The sequence below is a fragment of the Notothenia rossii genome, assembly GCF_949606895.1.
Source record: "Notothenia rossii genome assembly, chromosome: 1".
Classification (NCBI taxonomy): Eukaryota; Metazoa; Chordata; class Actinopteri; order Perciformes; family Nototheniidae; genus Notothenia; species Notothenia rossii.
The window spans coordinates 40,234,593-40,253,880 of NC_136912.1; the positions used below are offsets into that span (position 1 = coordinate 40,234,593).

The following is a 19,288-nucleotide window of genomic DNA, read 5'->3' on the forward strand; positions in this document are numbered from 1 at the left end:
CCTGTAATCACAGTTGCTATCACTTGGTTAAACACTCCAGATGAAATATCCAGGTAAAAAAATGTGGATCATGTAGAGCCAGAGTAGACCACGAAAGTTGAGAGAAAGGGGGCACAGCAAAAACATAAATTAAACTGGCCTCACCACAAAATACTGAAATGTTCTAACACAAATACTAAAACTTCTGGAAATCATTTAACATCCCAGAATGATGATGTATTGGATAACAAATCAAAGGAGTGTTAGAAGGTGGAGGTTTTAGAATTCTCTGTCACATTCTCCAGCTCACTTATAGAATACTAATTTAGCTATTTTAAACTGGCACTTATAGCTTTCGGGAAAATCTGTGAAATTGCTCAAATGGATGTTAATTCCAGTAGCACCTCAAGTGCTGTGGTCAAACTCATCAGCCAATCTGACACTTTTACTGGATCTGAATGTATCTAATTATAAAGTCAGTCGAGCTGTACCAAGCAAGATCACATTATTTGGCTGCTTAGTATTGGTATCTTTGACAACGTTTGAATGTAGCTGAATGGATGATTTTGTTAATATGAATGAAAGGGTTAGGGTTAGTGTGTTAACATCACTATATTTACCAGCATGGCTTCTACTAAGACTTGAGTTTACTGGTGCCAAACCAAAACTGCTTCCAGTCCACATGAAACATCACAAGGTCAAAACGTTGGTCCCTTGGTCTGAGAACTGTTCATTTTGTGATTAACTGAAGAGGATCATTTCAGTTTTTTCGATTAGTGTTGCAATCTATACCTGCATCGAGCTTTGAATTTCACCCTGCAGGGCCAAATTTGATTATGGCTGATTAGTTAATTACCCCATTGCTCACAAATAATCAGCAAAGAAGCCAAATGCAAGAACTCAGATTATGTGATATGCTATTTTCTGTGATGCTAGGTTTTTTTCAAAACTTGAAACACTAATTATAGTTACTTAACTGAACCTCCTGCTCCTAATTAGGACATTTTTGTTTCACAGAAGAGCTCAACTCCCTCTTTTTTTTTCCTCCTCAGACTCCCTCGGTGGCCCATTCCCGTCCACGTCACACCGATGCCACCACAAACCCAAGAGGTGCCTGCCTATTCAGTATGGCAGTGCTGGTGGCCCCCTTCCCCTCAGCCCACTTCTCTTTCATCCTAACGCCAAGGGATCCCAAATCGTCATGGACCTCACCCAGAAGACGGTTAAGAGGCAGGCCAGTTTCTGCAACGCCATCACCTTCAGCAACAGGCCCATAGTGCTGTATGAGCAAGTCCGCCTCAAGGTACTTAATGTCCGAATGGAGAACTTAAGCTCCTTAGTGTCTGGGAGCATTTAAACTGTCAAACTATCGGACTGCTTATTATTTTACTTTAATTCAAATATGATGTAGTAGTTGAATGTCGTGGTTGATATACAGCCTCATGTCTGTCATCATCCTAGTTTTTAGTTTATCAGTTTACTTTTTTATTTAAAAAAGTTCCCCTATGATATGTCAGTTTTACTTCCTTTTCTTGTTTTCCCGCCAGTTTTATTTTGTCTCTCCTGGCCTTATTAGTTCCGACGGTTCCCCATTAGACCTTCAATCCCCTTCTGTACACCTGCACTTTATCCCCCCATTAGTTCTGCATGCATTTCTGGTATTCTTGCCGCCTTGCCTGGATAAAAGCTGAAGTCTTTTATGTCAAAAGTTCCTCTTGCTAGTACTCTCCTGCATATGGGTCCTTCCCAGCTCTTCTTCCTGTGAAACTGTCAAAGGGCCTTACTATTTGTATCATATTTCTTGGAAATAAGCAAATAATACCAATAAAGCCATATTTGGTTCTCTTCTTCCTAGATTACTAAAAAGCAGTGTTGCTGGAGCGGGGCTCTACGTCTTGGTTTCTGCGCCAAAGACCCCTCAAGGATAAACCCAGACAACCTGCCCAAATATGCCTGCCCTGACCTGGTGGCCCAGAGTGGCTTCTGGGCCAAGGCCCTGCCTGAAGAGTTTGCCAATGAGGGCAGCGTTATCGCCTTCTGGGTTGACAAGAAGGGCCGAGTTTTCTACCGCATTAATGAGTCCAGTCCCATGCTGTTCTTCAGTGGAGTCCGCACAGCTGAGCCTCTCTGGGCCCTCATTGATGTTTACGGCCTGACCCGCGGAGTGCAGTTGCTAGGTAAGATTGTTAAAAAAACATAAAGTGAAAAGCTGAATTACCAACCAGGCAAAGCTAAACTACCTTGGGGACCCATACCCTTGGGGTCCCTTTCCCCAAGTAGTATCAGACAATTTGATTTACTGATTATATATAATACAGTACCAGTCAAAAGTTTGGACGCATCTTCTCATTACATTACATGTCATTTGTTAATAATAATAATAATAATAATAATAACTTTTATTTATATAGCGCTTTTCAATAACCCAAAGTCGCTTACAAAAAAAATTAAAAGTACAGAAAGGGGGTGAACAGGCAGAAGACAACATATTGGACAAGAAAATTGAACATGAACATTACATGAACAGGCAAAGGACAACACAGGGGGGGAGCAAGCATAGGACAACGAGCAAAAGACAACATAATGGAAAAGAGGAAAGAAAAAGTTGATGAATGTATGAATAAGAGATGCAGCGTGGGGTGAATAAGAGATACAGCGTATCTAGACACTTTTATCCAAAGCGACTTACATATATTCAGTACTGTGGACATTCCCCACCCAAGCAATTTGGGGTGAAGTGTCTTGCACAGGGACACAACGACATGCTGACTGCAGTGGGACTCAAACTTGCTACTTTCTGATTCAAAGTCCAGCACTCCAGCCACTGAGCCACAGCCGCCATTCAATGTCATTCAGTGTTCTACTTTGTAGATTAATACTGAAGACATCAAAACTATGAAATAACACATGGAATTATCTAGTTAACAAAAAAGTGTTAAACAGTACAGAATATGATTTTTATTTTAGATTCTTCAAAGTAGCCTCCTTTTGCCTTGATGACAGCTTTGAACCCTCTTGGCTTCTCAGTCAGCTTCATGAGGTCGTCACCTGGAATGGTTTTCAATTAACACGTGTGCCTTGTCAAGAGTCAATTTGTGGAATGACTTGCCTTCTGAATGTGTTTGAGACCATCAGTTGTGTTGTGCTGAGGTAGGGTTAGTGCAAAGTGGAAAACCCTATTTGACTGCTGTTGTAATCCATATTATGGCAAGAATCACTCAACTCTTTAAAGAGAAAAGACCGTCCATCATCACTTTAAGAAATGAAGTTGAGAAAATGTCAAGAACTTTGAATGTATCCTCAAGTGCAGTCGCAAAAACCATCAAACGCTATGATGAAACTGGCTCTCATGTGGACCCCCCCGGGAAAGGAAGAGTAAAAGTTACCTCTGCTGCAGAGGATAAATACAAATACAAATACAGAGGATAAATACATAAGATTTTCCAGTTTCAGCCTCAGAAACTGCAAATTAAAGCACCTCAGATTAGAGCCAACATCAATTATTACAGAGCTCAAGTAGCAGACAATCTCAGCATCCACTGTTCAGAGGAGACTGCCTGAATCAGGCCTTCATGGTCCAATCGCTTGTTTGGGCCAAGAAACACAAGGATTAGACATTAGACTTTGACCAAATTAGAGATTTTGGTTCCAACCTCCGGGTCTTTGTGAGACGATGAGGGGGGGCGGATGATTTCTGCATGTGTGATTCTCACCGTGAAGCCTGGAGGAGGAAGTGTGATGGTGTGGGGGGGGGGGGGCTTTGCTGGTGTCACTGTTGGTGATTTATTCAGAATTCAAGGCACACTTAACCACCATGGCTACCACAGCATTTTGCAGTAGCCAGCAACATATAAATCATATTCTGGATGTGTTAACACTTTGTTGTTTACTAGATAATTCCATGTGTTATTTTTATAGTTCTGATGTCTTCAGTATAAATCTACAATGTAGAAACAAATTAAATAAATAAAAAACTTCGAATGAGAAGGTGTGTCCAAACTTTTGACTGGTAGTGTATATGAATAAAAATGGGTTTGTGTTAGTATGTAGCAAGGGGAAAGGGATATGATAGGTTGATCAGAGATAACTGAGGCATCAACATCCAGGGCAACCTAACCTACATATGTGCAGGTTTCATGAAAAAAAAATGGACCTCAACACTTTTCATTTCATTTTTTTTTGTACTTAAACTTTGCTCATACTGTTGGTATTTCTGATCCGACTGGATCCAGGCATATGCATTACTAGATTATGTCCATTGCTGTAGGGTTACACATATCACATCACGCTACCATCACATAGCATCTTACTTGTTTTAAGAGCTTGTGAGTTTTCATAGAAGACAAGATGGTAAATGGACTGTACTTATATAGATAGTAAGTTAGCATCCAACATGTAAACAACGTGCAAGGAGGAATATGGAGGAATATGATATTCCCCTGGATGAACGCCCGGGCAGATTATTTTGTTTACTTTTGGTCGGACTCAGAGACAAATGTTTGAAATGATTCATATAAAAACATGTTTATTTGGAAAGTTTTAGGGAGGTTTGCCGAACTCGCTTTGATATTTGTTTTGATTTAGTTTCACATTATTATTGGGATATTTGCCAAAAAATAAAATTATTGTGTTCCAATACATACACGGTTTTTAGAGAATGCAGTCAACTCGACAGTACTTTGGGGCCTACTTACAATCCATCTCTGACAGACTGAGGAACACAAGACTTCTTTAACAAGAACATTAAAGCCTGTGGGACTATACATCTTATGTGTGATCACAAAAGCTGGTATTCTTCCAATAAAATGAGACAGGGGTCTGATGTAAAATGACCAGCCAGAGACAACATTCTTGGTTGTAGACAATTTCAAGCATTTGACCTGCAATCTTAAAGCCGATCAGTAACAGTGGGGCCAATCTAGCTTTAACCTGAACAAAGGGGGAAAAGAGAACATGCTTTTATTCCATACTTCACTACACCCTGCATTATAGATTGGAAAGATAACACTAAATTATGTTTGTTTGCTCCCAATGATCTCAGCCTCCAGAGAAAGTACATGTGTTGCTGCAGATATATACTATATACAGATATAAACTATACTATATGTGCACTCCAAAATAAAGCAGCATCCTCATAAATGCCTAAAGATAGTGTTCAATGTGTTTATATTGACAGAAACAGGTGGAGGATACGAGTTCACTGGAGGATACACACATATTGTATTGGGTAATAAGTGCACCACTCCACTAATCCATACGTGCAATACTGGGATAATCTTTAGTGTCCAACCAACAAAGTTGTATCATCTGAAAACTTCAATGCATTTGAATATCAGTTTTAAAAAAGTATATAAGAAGACTAGGGGGAGCTCACACCAAAATGGGGTGGCGTTTTTTTTGTCCCCTCAACCGCTGCAACCAACAGCCCATTGTGCTTCAAATGCCTGCTTTGCAAATGATAAGTAAATGGTGCCCTAGAAGAATACCTTTCTATACGTTTTCTGCTCACAACAACTGGACAATTAAACATTTTTTAAAGCCTCGTCTTTAACTTTACCAGATAATTGACATAACAAAAATACGTAGGTTGACGACTGCCCAGCATTTTAATCATTTGTGTCTCGTTCCACAAATTGAGATGATGTCCTGCATTTGATTGACAGTGGCCCTTCTAAGACTTGACTTTTATCCAATGGCTGTTTAGAAAGCAAGAGAGAGCAATCCAAATGAGCTGCGTCAGACGTCAATCAATCAAACAAACTCTGGAAATGTATTGACACAAGGGGTTAGCTGATGGAGGGCGATTCCCAGGGTTTTTTGTGCAATTTCTGTGCGAGTTCTTTTTCAATCACGAATAGAGGTGATGACAATTTGAAGTGACACTGCATGTGAGACTCTGTCTCGTAAAGAAAAATGACGATCAATGGATACATTCATACTAGTTGTTTGTTAGGAAAGAAATCAATTCAAACCAAGTATAATTAAGTCCATTACTTGCAAAGGTGCTGCAAACAAATCAAACAAAAGTGAAGCGTTGTTATTAATATCTGAAATCTTGTAATTTCAATGTTTATTTTTAAGGGTTAGAAGAACATTATATCGAAATCTAAACTTAGCAGCACAGTAACATTTCCCACATTGTCCCACACAAACATACTCTTTGTCCCACATGTGGCTTGTCGGCACCTGGTCACCCTAATAATACATTATGTCAGGTCTATGTCTTTGTGACAATCATATACCAAACAACAATTGTGATTATTTGTGTTATTGCCATTGCTATTTTTTCCTTTAAGGCAGTATTTGCTGTGTTCTTTTCTGCAGATGGCAAAACAGGTTTATGTGTGTCCTCATGTTTACTGTAAACAGGTCCTTCTTAGAGGTTACCCCCTCTGTTTTTGTGTACTAAAGCCTTCCATGAAGCAATGGAAGAACAACGGCTATCTATATCTGACCAAAATGTGGCCCTTATGTTTACCCAAAAGCAGCTTGGGATGGGGGGGGATGGCTTCTGTGTATTATCAAGGTATGCTGTGTGTAGTTTAACAAGCATGCCACAAAGGCATAGCTCAGGATAGTATTGCCCAGGCTTTGATGTGAGAGAATGTATACACATATTCCTTTTCCCTAGAGGTCCAATGCTGTCATCCCCTCTGCTGGTGTAAAAATAGACCATGGGGTCACATGTTCTAGAGATTTGATTGTTATGTGTAGTGTAACGATAGATTTTTTCAGGTGGATGTTTAGTGTCTTAAATATGCGGGATATTCTATTTTTCAGTTTATACCCTTCCCTTGATGACAAGTGGCACTTATAACTCAGAGTCCTGTTGCCATAATCAACAGTCCTTATAAATTATTGTTGGCAGATAGGAAAAGAATATATCAAATAATGAGACGTGCAGAAAATGGTTCAAATATCAAAAATAGCAGAAGTAAAGCTTTCTTCCCTAAGGTTGGCTCTGATTGAAGCCATGTTTTAAAAGATGTCTGACCCCTTTGAAACTCTTCTTCAAGCCCCATTTACATCAAAACTGGGGCTTCTCCTACTTAAGTCATTTGCACTGTCTTTTTACAGCCGTGCCATATGCAGGGCGGCTAACAGAGGAGTGCTCATGTTCCTCAGGGGGCCAACTGACTGACGTCTGCCCCCGCAAACAGGGCCCTGCTCAGAGGGGTGGAACGCCTCCGAAGGTCGAGATAGAAACACATCATCCAGACTATAGACACGGCCCTTTGTGACGCTGAATGGCCAATTGTGTCCGCTCTGTGCATCACGTTTCTGTGCGCAACGCTCCATGAACCTTTCCCTATCCTCGGATAAGCCCTTGGGCTTCCGCATCTGAGGCCTTTTTCCTCGCTTTTTGAGAATACTTGAGAAGCTGATGTTTTTTTATCCAGTCTTAGATTATCAATTTATCTCGGGGGGCAACATGTAGAGCATTAGAAGTGGGAAAACTGCAGCTTTTTCCTCATAACTTTATTTGTCTTTTAACACTAAATACCCATCTTAAAATAAATTGGGCTTTAGCCTTTTTTTTTAACAATTTTATCTATAAACCGTTTTTAGTTAAACTCTTTGTGACATTTTTTCTTGATTCTTCTATTTCCTTGAGCCTTCGCCTCTATTCTTTGCCGAAGTGATGATCACATTTCACCTTTAGGATCAATAACATATATATTCTCTCTGTTTCAGCATTTGTCAGCAGTTAGTGAGATTATTCATTGTGCCTCCTCGGAAATCCTTGCTACATAAAGATTGAATTACAATTCTACGCCGGATTAAGTTTCTCGATCAAAGACATTCTGTAGAGCTTGTGTATTAAGGCCTTTCTCAATGTACATTTAGGGGCCTCTGGATGTATCTCTAGTGTCTTCATTCATCAGGGATAGTACTGACACATGCGTAGCTTCCATTGCCTGTCCAAATGAGCTATTATATCGTCTTCATATCACTTAATATGCTTCTTCTTCCAGCTCATTCCATCTCATACATTTAAGTTAATGGCTCCTTTATATTTTCAGCTCACTGACAGTATTTATTTGGGGTATTTTTATTTTTGTTATTTTAATGAACTGGGTGTTTTGCTTGAATATGGTCTGACAAGTAGAAGGCAAGTCTTGTCACAGGGGCGCGCAGCATGGTATTCTACAGCTCAGTGTTTCCTCTTCTATTAAAACCCACAGGAATTTTATTTTATCCTTCTTTGTCCTTCACTAAATAAAAATTAATATGGAGCTACTAAAACACATCTATTAAAAATAAATGAGGGTTTAAGAATTACTTAACTCAAGCAACTAAAAGCAAGATGCTGGATTATAATCCTATCAGTACGTATAAAGACTGTCACTGTGATGTCACCAGTGGACTACCATTTTTTTGCCTGTTAACCTTGGCAGTCTCCACCTTGTTTTGTTTTTCCAGAAGTTACCTTATTTGGACAGGACTGTGGAGGTGGAAGAGTGAGGAAAACCACAAGTTGGTTAGCAATGTGCATTCATCATTTACATTAACTCTGATGTTCATTGGAATGCAATTTTCTTTCGCCAGCAAAAAAACATGCCTGAACAAAATGTGTTTACAGGAACAAATGAACAGCTTGCTCCTTATAAGTGTGTTTGAATAAAACTGAATGCTAAACAACATGGTAGCGAGCTCTCAATCACAAGGAAGCCCCTTCCTAGAGCATATCCTGCTGTATTGTTTAGTGAGGTAATAAATCAATGGAGTTGTAGGATCATTTCCCAATGGCATTCTACAAGTAGTCATGATCCATTGTTAATATGAAAATATCATATAAATACTTTTTTTTTATCTTGTTATTCACGTGTTCAGAGCAACGACTTGCATGTGCCTTTGTATCTTGAGATGTATCATCTGTTCAGCATCCTGAGGCTGTTCTGAGGTCAGCGAGAGTTAGAGAGCAAAGGATGAGCCCCGGGCGACATTTGAAAAGGCTTTGATGTAGAAAGATTGGAATAGTATAGCTATATCATGTGATAATCCACCCCCAAAGGATGTCACAGGGACACATCATACATGACAGGAACAAGAAGTGCAAGGATCATTTAGTGGTGTCACACCCCCATGAGCAGGATGACAGCAATTTAAGAATTGTCCCTCCTACATTCCAACCTGCTAATGAAGTTGAACAGAAAAGTTATGTGGCATTGGCAGCAACTGCATAAATGAATGAAAATAGGCAAGTATACTTGAACGCATTCATGTTTAATGCCTCTGCTGAGGTGCCTGAGGTAGCAGGTCCAGGCCTTCAACGGGTAAATACAATATTGTGCCGGTTTGGCAGGATGATCTTTGGGGCAGACTGAAGCGGTCCCCATAGGCTTGAATTCTAACAAGCCAGAAAAGCTAGCTTAATATATACCAATGTCCCGGCCCCTAAGGTTATCTGTCAGTCTCATATGTACACACACACACACACACACACACACACACACACACACACACATACACACACACACACACACACACACACACACACACACACACACACACACACACACACACACACACACACACACACACCCCCCCCCACACACACACACACACACACACACACACACACACACACACACACACACACACACACACACGCACACGCACACGCACACGCAGGCACGCAGGCACGCAGCAGAACTTTACTTGACATCGGGAGAGAGGCTGAGTTACTGAGTAATTCCAGCTGTTGTGAAGCCAGCAGGACTCAGATTGTATGAGTCAGTCAGAGTGGAGCTTTAATCAAGAGGGGCCCCGTGTGGGACTTCCCTGAAGGACCAGAGAATAAAGTCTGATTGCAAAGCCTTGAGGCTACTAACACCTTTCAACTGGGCAGATTCAGAGAAAAGCTTTGCCAATCTAGCTGTCAACCCAGCAGCAAAGCTGTTCATTTAGTCCATACAAAACATAGTGTCCTGGAAGAGAGGCCATCTCTGTAGTCCATCAGGAAAACTGTGTGTTAGAAACACGAGAGCTTCTGACATCTGCACTGTTATGAGTGATCCCCAGGTGATGGATTGAATTACACGTTAGATCTTGACAGAGGAATGAGGTCCCATTGCACCATTAGGAAGCCATTTTTTTTGCTGTCACTCTATATGATTGTCGGGCTCATTTTATGAGGGAAGTTTTGTAAAATACAAATTTTTATCAAATAAATCAATCAGAAAATAGGATGCATTTTTCTTGCAAGCATTACCTGACACTCAAAGCTCTTTCTTTAAAAATAACTCTGCCTGTATTTATGACACCCCAACCTCCTCCTCTCTTTTCATGTAACTTTTCATTGTTTGCAGGACGATTCACCATTGATTGTATCAATGTGCCTTTGTGTAAAGATGACTAATGTGGGCTAGGGGAAAAGAAAACGATTCCTGGAATCTGAAGGGCTTCAGCGAGAGTAAAACAATGTGTGAAGGCTTGATGGATGAAGGCGCGGCCGTCCCCGACTCTTTGTTTACGTTTCTCACAAGACGTGTGAGGAGAGCTAGCTTATCTCTGGCAGCGAGATGTGGTCGTCCTGTTCGAACCTTTCACAATGTGTCAGTGTTGGCGAGGCTAAAGTGAAAGATGTCATCTCTGATAGAAATGACATCAATCCCGTGTTCTCGTGGCAGCCGGTTTGGTCAAAAGCAGTTTTTACTTGTGCTTTGATGTTTCCCTTTACGGATTCTGCAGGTGCAGAAAACAGCGATCAAGAACTAATCCAATGTAGGACTTGTCAAGCAGCATTTAGCGCTGAACATGTTAAAGCCTGGAGCCAACAAATACAGTTAAACAATATAAGGAAGACAGGTTTAAATATTGTTATATACATGAAACTTCTTGTAGCAAGTGATAGTATTGCAGTCCTTTTATAAACCCTCAGACATATTATGCATGACTAGCTAATCAATCAAAATCAGCTATAGAGCATTGTTGTATTAATGACATGACGTTTGCACTAAACCTGCCAGTTAGGGTTAGCTTCCTGGTGTGAGGATGGACTGAAATGGGGTGAGATAACAGGAGAGTGTGTGAGTGACTAAGCACAGCCTTCCTCAGTGGCATAATTTGGTTTACTTTTCTCTTCACACGTCAGTTGAAACTGTTTTCTTTAGCCCCCAGCTACAGACTAATTACCATGAAAAACTTACTGAATATCTAATGACAATTAGAAGAACTTAGCAAGGGACAAGATGAGAGAAATTTTAAATTCAAACCTAATTAGGAAAGTCCCCAAGTGTTCAGAGAAACTAACACTTTTTAAATGTCACTAAATTCTAGGCTGGTAAAAAATATAGCAGGTTTTCTAAGGACACTTCACAAAGAATATTTGCAAAAAAAGAACATTTAATAACTTCTGAAATACTTGTGTTTTTGTACTTTGGGTCACTGGCTGTGCTTTGGCCCTCTCTCAGTACTATGCTCTGGCTCCTCTCCAAGGACTCCACTAACATGAAGTCATCTGGAATGTAGGAAGTCTATTAGGAACGTCTGTTGTGTTATCCAGCGCCGAGAGGGAGAGGCAGTCCAAGGTTCCCATACTTTTGTGATAAACCAATTACTTTCAGCGAAATGATGATTTGATTACTGCGCACACTTGACTGGCACTCGTGTTTAACTTGGCAGAACTCAGCCTCCCAGCACTTGCAAATCCTGACACTTCACATCGACCCTCCAAGAAAAACACACAAAGCAGGAAAGATGGTGTAAATCTTTATTTTTTGAGGAAATGTAGCTTATGTTGTGAAGGCATCAAGCAAAGCAGGGTTGGTAACGTAGTGTTTCTTGGCTCATGTTTGTCTACATATAATTTATGATGGCTGTTGGTCCGGGGGGAAAAAGGCCAAGAAGAATAAACTGCATTTGTATTGTTTGGCATTGAGAATTTAGCATCACTGTGGCTTGGCTGGATACTCTAAATTACTCTTCAAAGAATCATATCAGAAGCTATTATTGTAATAGTTCCATTTTGAACTGCACGAGTAGTGAGGAATTCAACAGATTTAAATTGGTGGTAAACTAGAGATAACTTTAGGATTTGTGTGGAGTTTCCTGTTTTCTCCCAGGCTCAACTTATTTAAAATCAAAGTTCAAAGTGTGATGTTTCGTGAAGATCCTCTGAAACATCCAGGCATTACATATCTGTCCCCCTCTTTCAGGGCAATGAATTCCATATGAGCTGTTCCTGCATTAACACATTTAGACTGAGACTAAACAAGTCACATGGTGTATTATTTTACTTTATGACTCAGTTCAAGCAAGTGGGTTAACCGTCATTAGTCCTGGTCACAAATATGATTACAAAATAAGGCAGACCTGTCATTCATGTGCTTCTATTTAAGAAGCACGTTTTATTCCTTTATTTTAACGTGGTTCGTTTTTTCATTTATTTTTGGACATCATTTCCATCCTATTGCCAATAATAATCATGTTCTCACTGAGCTAAGCACTACCTTTTGGGAACATTACAACATCAAAATAATAATCCTGATGGGGCAATCATAAAGGTTTAAAACGAACCCTGATGCTAGTCAAACTTGTATATTAGAACACATTTGAATAGAATCAACCGCTAACTTCTACTAGCTAAGCCTGCGCTATGTATGGGGTGCAAGGTCTCCAAGCAAATCAAATAAATCTATTTTTCCATTATTCCCATAAGAAATTAACCAGATGAATCTATATGTTGTAAAATTGTAAAAACAAATGTTGGCAAGTCTGAGATTACAATGTCGAAAGTAATATTAAAAGGGTTATAAAACCAAAACATTGAGCAAAAAGACTCGGTTAACTAAGGAGGAATTGCAAAGTAGGGTGACGGTCACTATCCATTGTTATTGTTGTTGACCTGCAGTTTTCTATAAATATGAATAATAGCAAAGCTGTGGACACTGTGTTGACATGTCAGCCTTCTCCTAGTAATAACTATATCAGCCAAATGGTGCTTGTGCACAGGAATAAAACAGGGGGGCTTTAATGTAAGAACCTTATGATGGATGTTATTAACGCGGAGGTCCTGGCATGCCGATTGGCAGAGGAGGGGCTGCACATGCTGTATTCTGCTGATGACCTAAGGGACAGGGCTTCTGTGACTTGACGGGCATTCAGCCTGGCTCTTTGTTGGGGCCATGTGTCGCCTCGGGGGCCTGCTGCTCTTTTCTAAAGACCCGGGTTCAAAGCTGCCGGGCCGGATCAGGGACTGGGGATTGGGCCAACGCCAGGGAATACAGAACATCCCAAACATGTAGCACAAAGACTCCTCTGACTCCATCTCTCTTTCCACCACCCTTTTCTCTGTCTTAGTAGTGTTCTGTCTCGGCCCCTCACTCGCTTGATTGGTCAATTTGCATTTCATAAACCCCTGGTTGGTCACTGAGCTATACACTGCCTGTTTCTCTCTCCCTGTGCTGTGTCCCTGATTTCTTGCTTTATCTGTTCATAGCAGCCTTCTTGTCCATCTCTACCCTCTTGATCGTTTTTTGCGGCCACTTTGCCTCTCCCTTTTTTATTTTCTCTTCCTAGTTCCAGCTATCTCTTCACCTTTGCTGACAGATAAATCCCCCAGAGACTATGGATAAAGATAAGCCCTGTGAGATAGATTGTGAGTAAATCCTGCCCTCAACCCCCCCTCTCCAACACTGGCTCAAACCCTGTGCACGTTACGTCTGCTCGGGCTAGAAAAGCCACTAAGCCAGCCTCTGCCTCTATCCAGCTCCCCATGCACAGCATTAGCTAACCTGCTTTCCTGCTATTCCCTAATCAAAAACACTTTCAGCACGAGCCAATGCATGTGTGGGCCAGAACAGACAGACCCCCCCCCCCCCCCCCCCATGTATTTGCAATGGATTAGCCCAACAGGTGCTCAATTATTCTAATCAAAAGCGGTCCGAGGAGAGAAAAGGCTTTCCAAATGGGTTTCAATTTTTTAAATGTCCGTTAAAATAGCTGACCCATATGTCTCACACTCCCCTGCATGAATTAATTAATGGTTCAGCCCAACAGGTGCTACATTTAGTTTGAAATTCAATCAGTGGATGAGTGAAGAATCAGGTGATGAATCCCCCCCTCCCCTTCCTCAGCCCACCCCAAAGGCTCACAGTGTCAGCAGCTGCATCTTCCATGGCCCCATTACAATGTCCTCCTACATGAGAGAAGTGAACACACACACACACACACACACACACACACACACACACACACACACACACACACACACACACACACACACACACACACACACACACACACACACACACACACACACACACACACACTGTGTAATGCAAAGTGCAAAGTTCTGGCTTGGGCCAATGGGAGTGAGCATCTGTTAGAGGTGGGTTTGAAAGGGACCAATAGGACAAAGGGATTGTATCAGCTAAAAACGCAGGTGCACCACGATTAGCGGGCAGCAGCTGGTGAGGTCACAAACAGATCTGAACACACACACATGAGTACACACACACACGATTACACACACTCACAAGGTTTTTCAAATGCAAGATAATGTCTGTCCTCCATGATGACAATAAGCATTAGGAAGTCGTAGTGCCTCCATCCCACAGGCCTTTGAGGAATAGAGAAGCAAAATGCACAAGCCAATATGGGTTTGAAATGACGACTCTTTGAAATGGGAGCAAAGAAAAGGGAAAGGGAAGGCTTTTTCAAAATACCTAATAAAAGACACACACACACGCAGCGAGATGATTTGAGCTTGTTTGGAAGCTCTCTCTCCGAATCATTTCAACATAAATCCAGCGTTGTCACAGGCCGCCATCCCTCGCCTCTTGGCTTTACCTCTCCTCCCCTGAGACGTGTCATCATCCTCTCAGCAGCTCTGGTCCTCTCGATGTCCCGGAGGTCTAACAGCAGCGTCTGTCCTATCGTAATCCAATTTTGGATGGAGCGATGGGCAGCAGAGAAATGGCTGGCTCTGGAAAACACTCGCACACACACAAATGCAATTTTATTGGGTGATGTCATTCAAATCCTCCAATAACTCTGAGCGAGTTGGCTGCCGCCAGCTCGGGCATCAAAATGGGTTTGTGCTTGAGCAGTTAGCATGCCCGCTCCTCTGTCTGCGGCCAAAGGAGCAGCCTTCCCTAATCATCAAAAAGCCAGAGCCACATTAAGGTTTCTCTACTTCATTAAAGGCCTCCCTTCAGCAAATGGCGTTCTGATCGCAGAACTGGCATACAATCAAGAAATGGACTACATGGAAGATTGAGCCGTTCTATTACAACTTTACAGCCATACGTTGGAGGCTCTTTTCATTTCCTCTTAGTTCTGGCGTGGGTTTTCATGCAGTCCATAAGGGAATTGATAGCAGAGGAAATAGTAGATGAAATCCAAGCTGGCTGGCCATCTTCGGCTAGCCTCTGGGACGCACGGCTAACTGCTGCACACTTCTGAGTAGAGAGGTGTTTAATGGTTGATTAGCAGTCTTTGTGAGTTGCCCTCTGCACCAAAGGCACTGTCCTCTCCAGTTGATGCCTCTCTGAAAAAATCAATTAGCACAATTACAAGGCCCTAGTTCCATTAAACATTAATCACAAAGTGCCGTGCTCGGGGCGAAGCAGCCAACATGAATTGACGGCTGACATGACTTTGAGGCAGCAGCAATACCATCTCTGATATAGAGTGTACAAGGGCTCATCAGACAGCAGTTCAGTGATGGTGCAAAACCGCAGACACTTCACTGCCATGGGATCAAAAACTTAGGATGTCGCTGTCATCTCCAGTTAAGTTGAACACATTTGCAGCTTGATGCTTGATGTCAGCCACTGTCTTTTTTTATTTAAATACCTATAGGGGACTGTAGAGTTTTGGTTTTACGACGTGGAGTTGGAGCTTTGATTCTGGAATGACTCCTCTAGGGCTATATGGTACAATGGGAATTGGTATTTCATCCAAAAGTGACACAAAATGTGTACAGAAATGTTGGTGTTATCGACCTGTTTATACTTTCCTTTCTTTATGATTTGTTGTCTAAAGACTAGTTTTGACTTTTCAAATACATATATTTGTTGTGCAGTTGCTCGTAGTTTATTTAGTTTAACTTTGACATTAGTTAGTCATATATGGGCTGGCTGCCTACAGAACTACCTTTACTCACTGAGAAGCTAAAATTCCCTGGATGTCATAAGTCTTTGAAGTCTTATTGAACACGCCCTTCAGGGTAATACCTTAGGATGAAAAATATATACATAACATTGCATTTAGCTGACGCTTTTATCCAAAGCGACTTACAATAAATGCACTCGACCAAGAAGATACAACCATGAAGAAAACAGAATCATATAAGTACATCAGGTTTCATAGAACCAAACATTTCAAGTGCTACTCAACTGGCTTTTGATAAGCCCGTCCTTTATTAGTATATAAGGGCTTTGTTAGTATTTCTTTGTTAGTACACTGAACAAAAATATAAACGCAACACTTTTGTTTTTGCTCCCATTTTTCATGAGATGAACTCAAAGATCTAAAACATTTTCTATACAGATGTAGCACTGAATTTCAGACTCCAGCTTACAGTTTCCTGCCTACAACCTGCCTAAGACCAGTATAGAGGAATGTTAAGCCCTCCCACTATTTTCCAAGAGGGCGTTGCCAGATTTTCAATTTCAGGTTTTAACCAGGAGCATTTGAACACATCAATATTTTAGATCAACTAAAGTATATCTAATCTTGTAATTCAATAATATATAGTCTTTATATATTAAATAATCATCATTATAATGTAAATGTTTACATTACACTTCTTTATTTGTTATGCTCATACTTTAGCCTTTACAATCGTTTGCTTTAATATGCAGTATATTTTTTGTATATTTTTGTTTGCTTCCTCCTGCTCCCTTTCGGACACTTACTGTATGATTTATTATTATTATTAATATGAAGATATTATTAAGATAAGATAAGATGTTACTTTATTGATTGAACATTTTAGTTTAGAATGTGCTGTCCCACGGTAATTCAGAAGGCTCACAGGTCACATTCCGACCATTATTTAAAACAATAGGTGCTTTCACACCGTCAACAGTTTGATTTGTATAGAGGGACCTCTGTGGCTGAATGGCCAGCGATTAGGTGTGGCGCATTTATCATAGGTGATCAGAGCTAACTGCCTGCCGTCAGATTTCATTTAAAAAACAGATCTGATTTTAAGACTACTTCAGCGCTCATAAAGAATGATAAGAATAAGAATAATACATATTGAACTGGTTTAATTAATTAGTGAGTTTATTTAACACTAGAACCGCCAATCGGGTCAATTTGTGTGAAGTGTGTTGTGTGTGTGCAATATAACTTTTTTTCAATAAAATATTAAAGTCTCCCAGTCCGTGACTTTTCCTGAAAGTGTGTTATGTAGCACCCTATGTTGTTAAAAATTGCATTCTAATAGCGGGATTTGACTGGTTTAGGTAGGCCTATACAAAAACCTCTGGCGGTTCTAGTGTTAAGGTAATTAGGTACAGTAGAAGCCCTTTTTTATCAGTAACGAATTTAGCAGTTGAACATAAAAGTCAACTAACTGAGGGTCACTTGCAATGACAGTGTTGTGTCTAACTGTAAGCTTGTCACTCAGAGTAACCTACAGTTAATTTAGCTGCTGGAGAAGAAAGATCAGGGGGGGAGGGGGGGAGAGAGCTGTGGTTAATGGGCCATTAGTTGTGTAAATACACAGCTGAGAACTGCCGTTTCATTCAGACTGTTTAAAAAACGGTAACAACGGACTATTTTTCTTAGCGGATGCATTACAATTTAAATCAACACATAGGCCTACAACTATTTTTTAAATCAATAAAAACATTTTCTAAATCCATAAAAGCATTTAAATTAATATTGGGAGTCATGTCGTTACTTTGTTGAGAATGTGGCCATGTAATAAGCGGGATAATTTGCAGCGACTTGTTCCTTATGGGGAAAATAACACCCGTCATGTGTTTGTAGAGGTGTGTGTGGTTAAAACACTTTCATGAAGTGAAGGAGGTTTTCCTTCTATAAAACAGCTGTGTGCAGCAGTGAGTGTCACGGACATGAATTCATAGATCATGGCAGACTGGTGCACACACTCTCCTGTCCCTCCAGGCGACACGCCCGTTCTAAGCCGTGTCCCTCACTCCTCACATCCCAAGCTGCATCCCCACAAGTGTATTATGTTGTTACATCGTTTCAGATGTTATGTTTCAGTTGTGCTCTGTCTATGTTCAGTGATGCAAACTTGTCACCTTTCGGCGAAATTCGCCGTTTTGAATCCAAAATAGGTCGTTTGTGTGATTCATGTAGATCTGCAATAAAAATATTTTTGGGGTATGGGGGGGTCTGGGACCCGGAGTAATCTGCGGCCATGAGCTGTTATGTGCCATCATGACACGCATGGTGTTCTTTTTTATATATATTATAATGAAGTGCGAGCTGTGTGCACGAGTCTTCCTGCCTGTCGGCTCTGCTCATGGTGGATGTATAATAAGGCTCTGCTGCTCCAACATGATGGTCTAGCTTCAGCAGCTACATTACCTACGGGTGCGTTCGTTAATATTAACTGTGCGTCCGGAGTCACTGTGGCACAGACTGGACCGCTGGTGAACAGCTGCTAGAACGGGCCGTTCAGGTGTTCAGAGCAGAGCTCCCTGTTGGAGCGGCAGAGCGTGATGTGAACTGAAAAGTTTTTCTGTGGCAATATTATTTAAGGAATCGTTGAGCTAGCTAGCTAGCATACATTGTCACTATCTGCTAACGTTAACTTTAGCTTTCTATTTCTAATAGTTTTTTCATAGGCTATAAACAGAGGTGGTATAAGTATATATATATATTGTACTTGAGTAAAAGTAGAAGTACTCAGATCTTGTACTTGAGTAAAAGTAGAAGCACATAGATCTTGTACTTGAGTAAAAGTAGAAGCACTCAGGTCTTGTACTTGAGTAAAAGTAGAAGCACACAGATCTTGTACTTGAGTAAAAGGAGAAGTACTCAGATCTTGTACTTGAGTAAAATTAGAAGTACTCAGATCTTGTACTAGAGTAAAAGTAAAAGTACTCAGATCTTGTACTTGAGTAAAAGTAGAAGTACCAGAGTGTAGGAATACTCTGTTACAGTAAAAGTATTGCATTCAAAATGTTCCTCAAGTAAAAGTAGAAAAGTATTCTCATCCAAATATAGTGAAAGTAGCAGTGACAGTAAAAGTAGTCATTGTGCAGATTGGTCCATTTCAGAATAATATATATGATATGTTTTATAATGATTGATCATGAAAGTGTTCTCAAAGCTGGTAAAGGTGCAGCTAGTTTGAATGACTTTGTATACTGCA

General features: G+C 40.7%; 1 protein-coding gene across 1 annotated transcript in view; it reads left to right on the top strand.

Annotated features, from left to right (window-relative positions):
• neurl1aa (neuralized E3 ubiquitin protein ligase 1Aa) overlaps positions 1-19,288 on the top strand; it is a 59,195-nt gene that overhangs the window by 14,275 nt on the left and 25,632 nt on the right. Inside the window, exons 2-3 of the mRNA XM_079676542.1 lie at positions 1,032-1,282; positions 1,835-2,156. Of these exons, the coding sequence (XP_079532668.1) occupies positions 1,032-1,282; positions 1,835-2,156 (573 nt within the window). The remainder of the gene's footprint in view (positions 1-1,031; positions 1,283-1,834; positions 2,157-19,288) is intronic.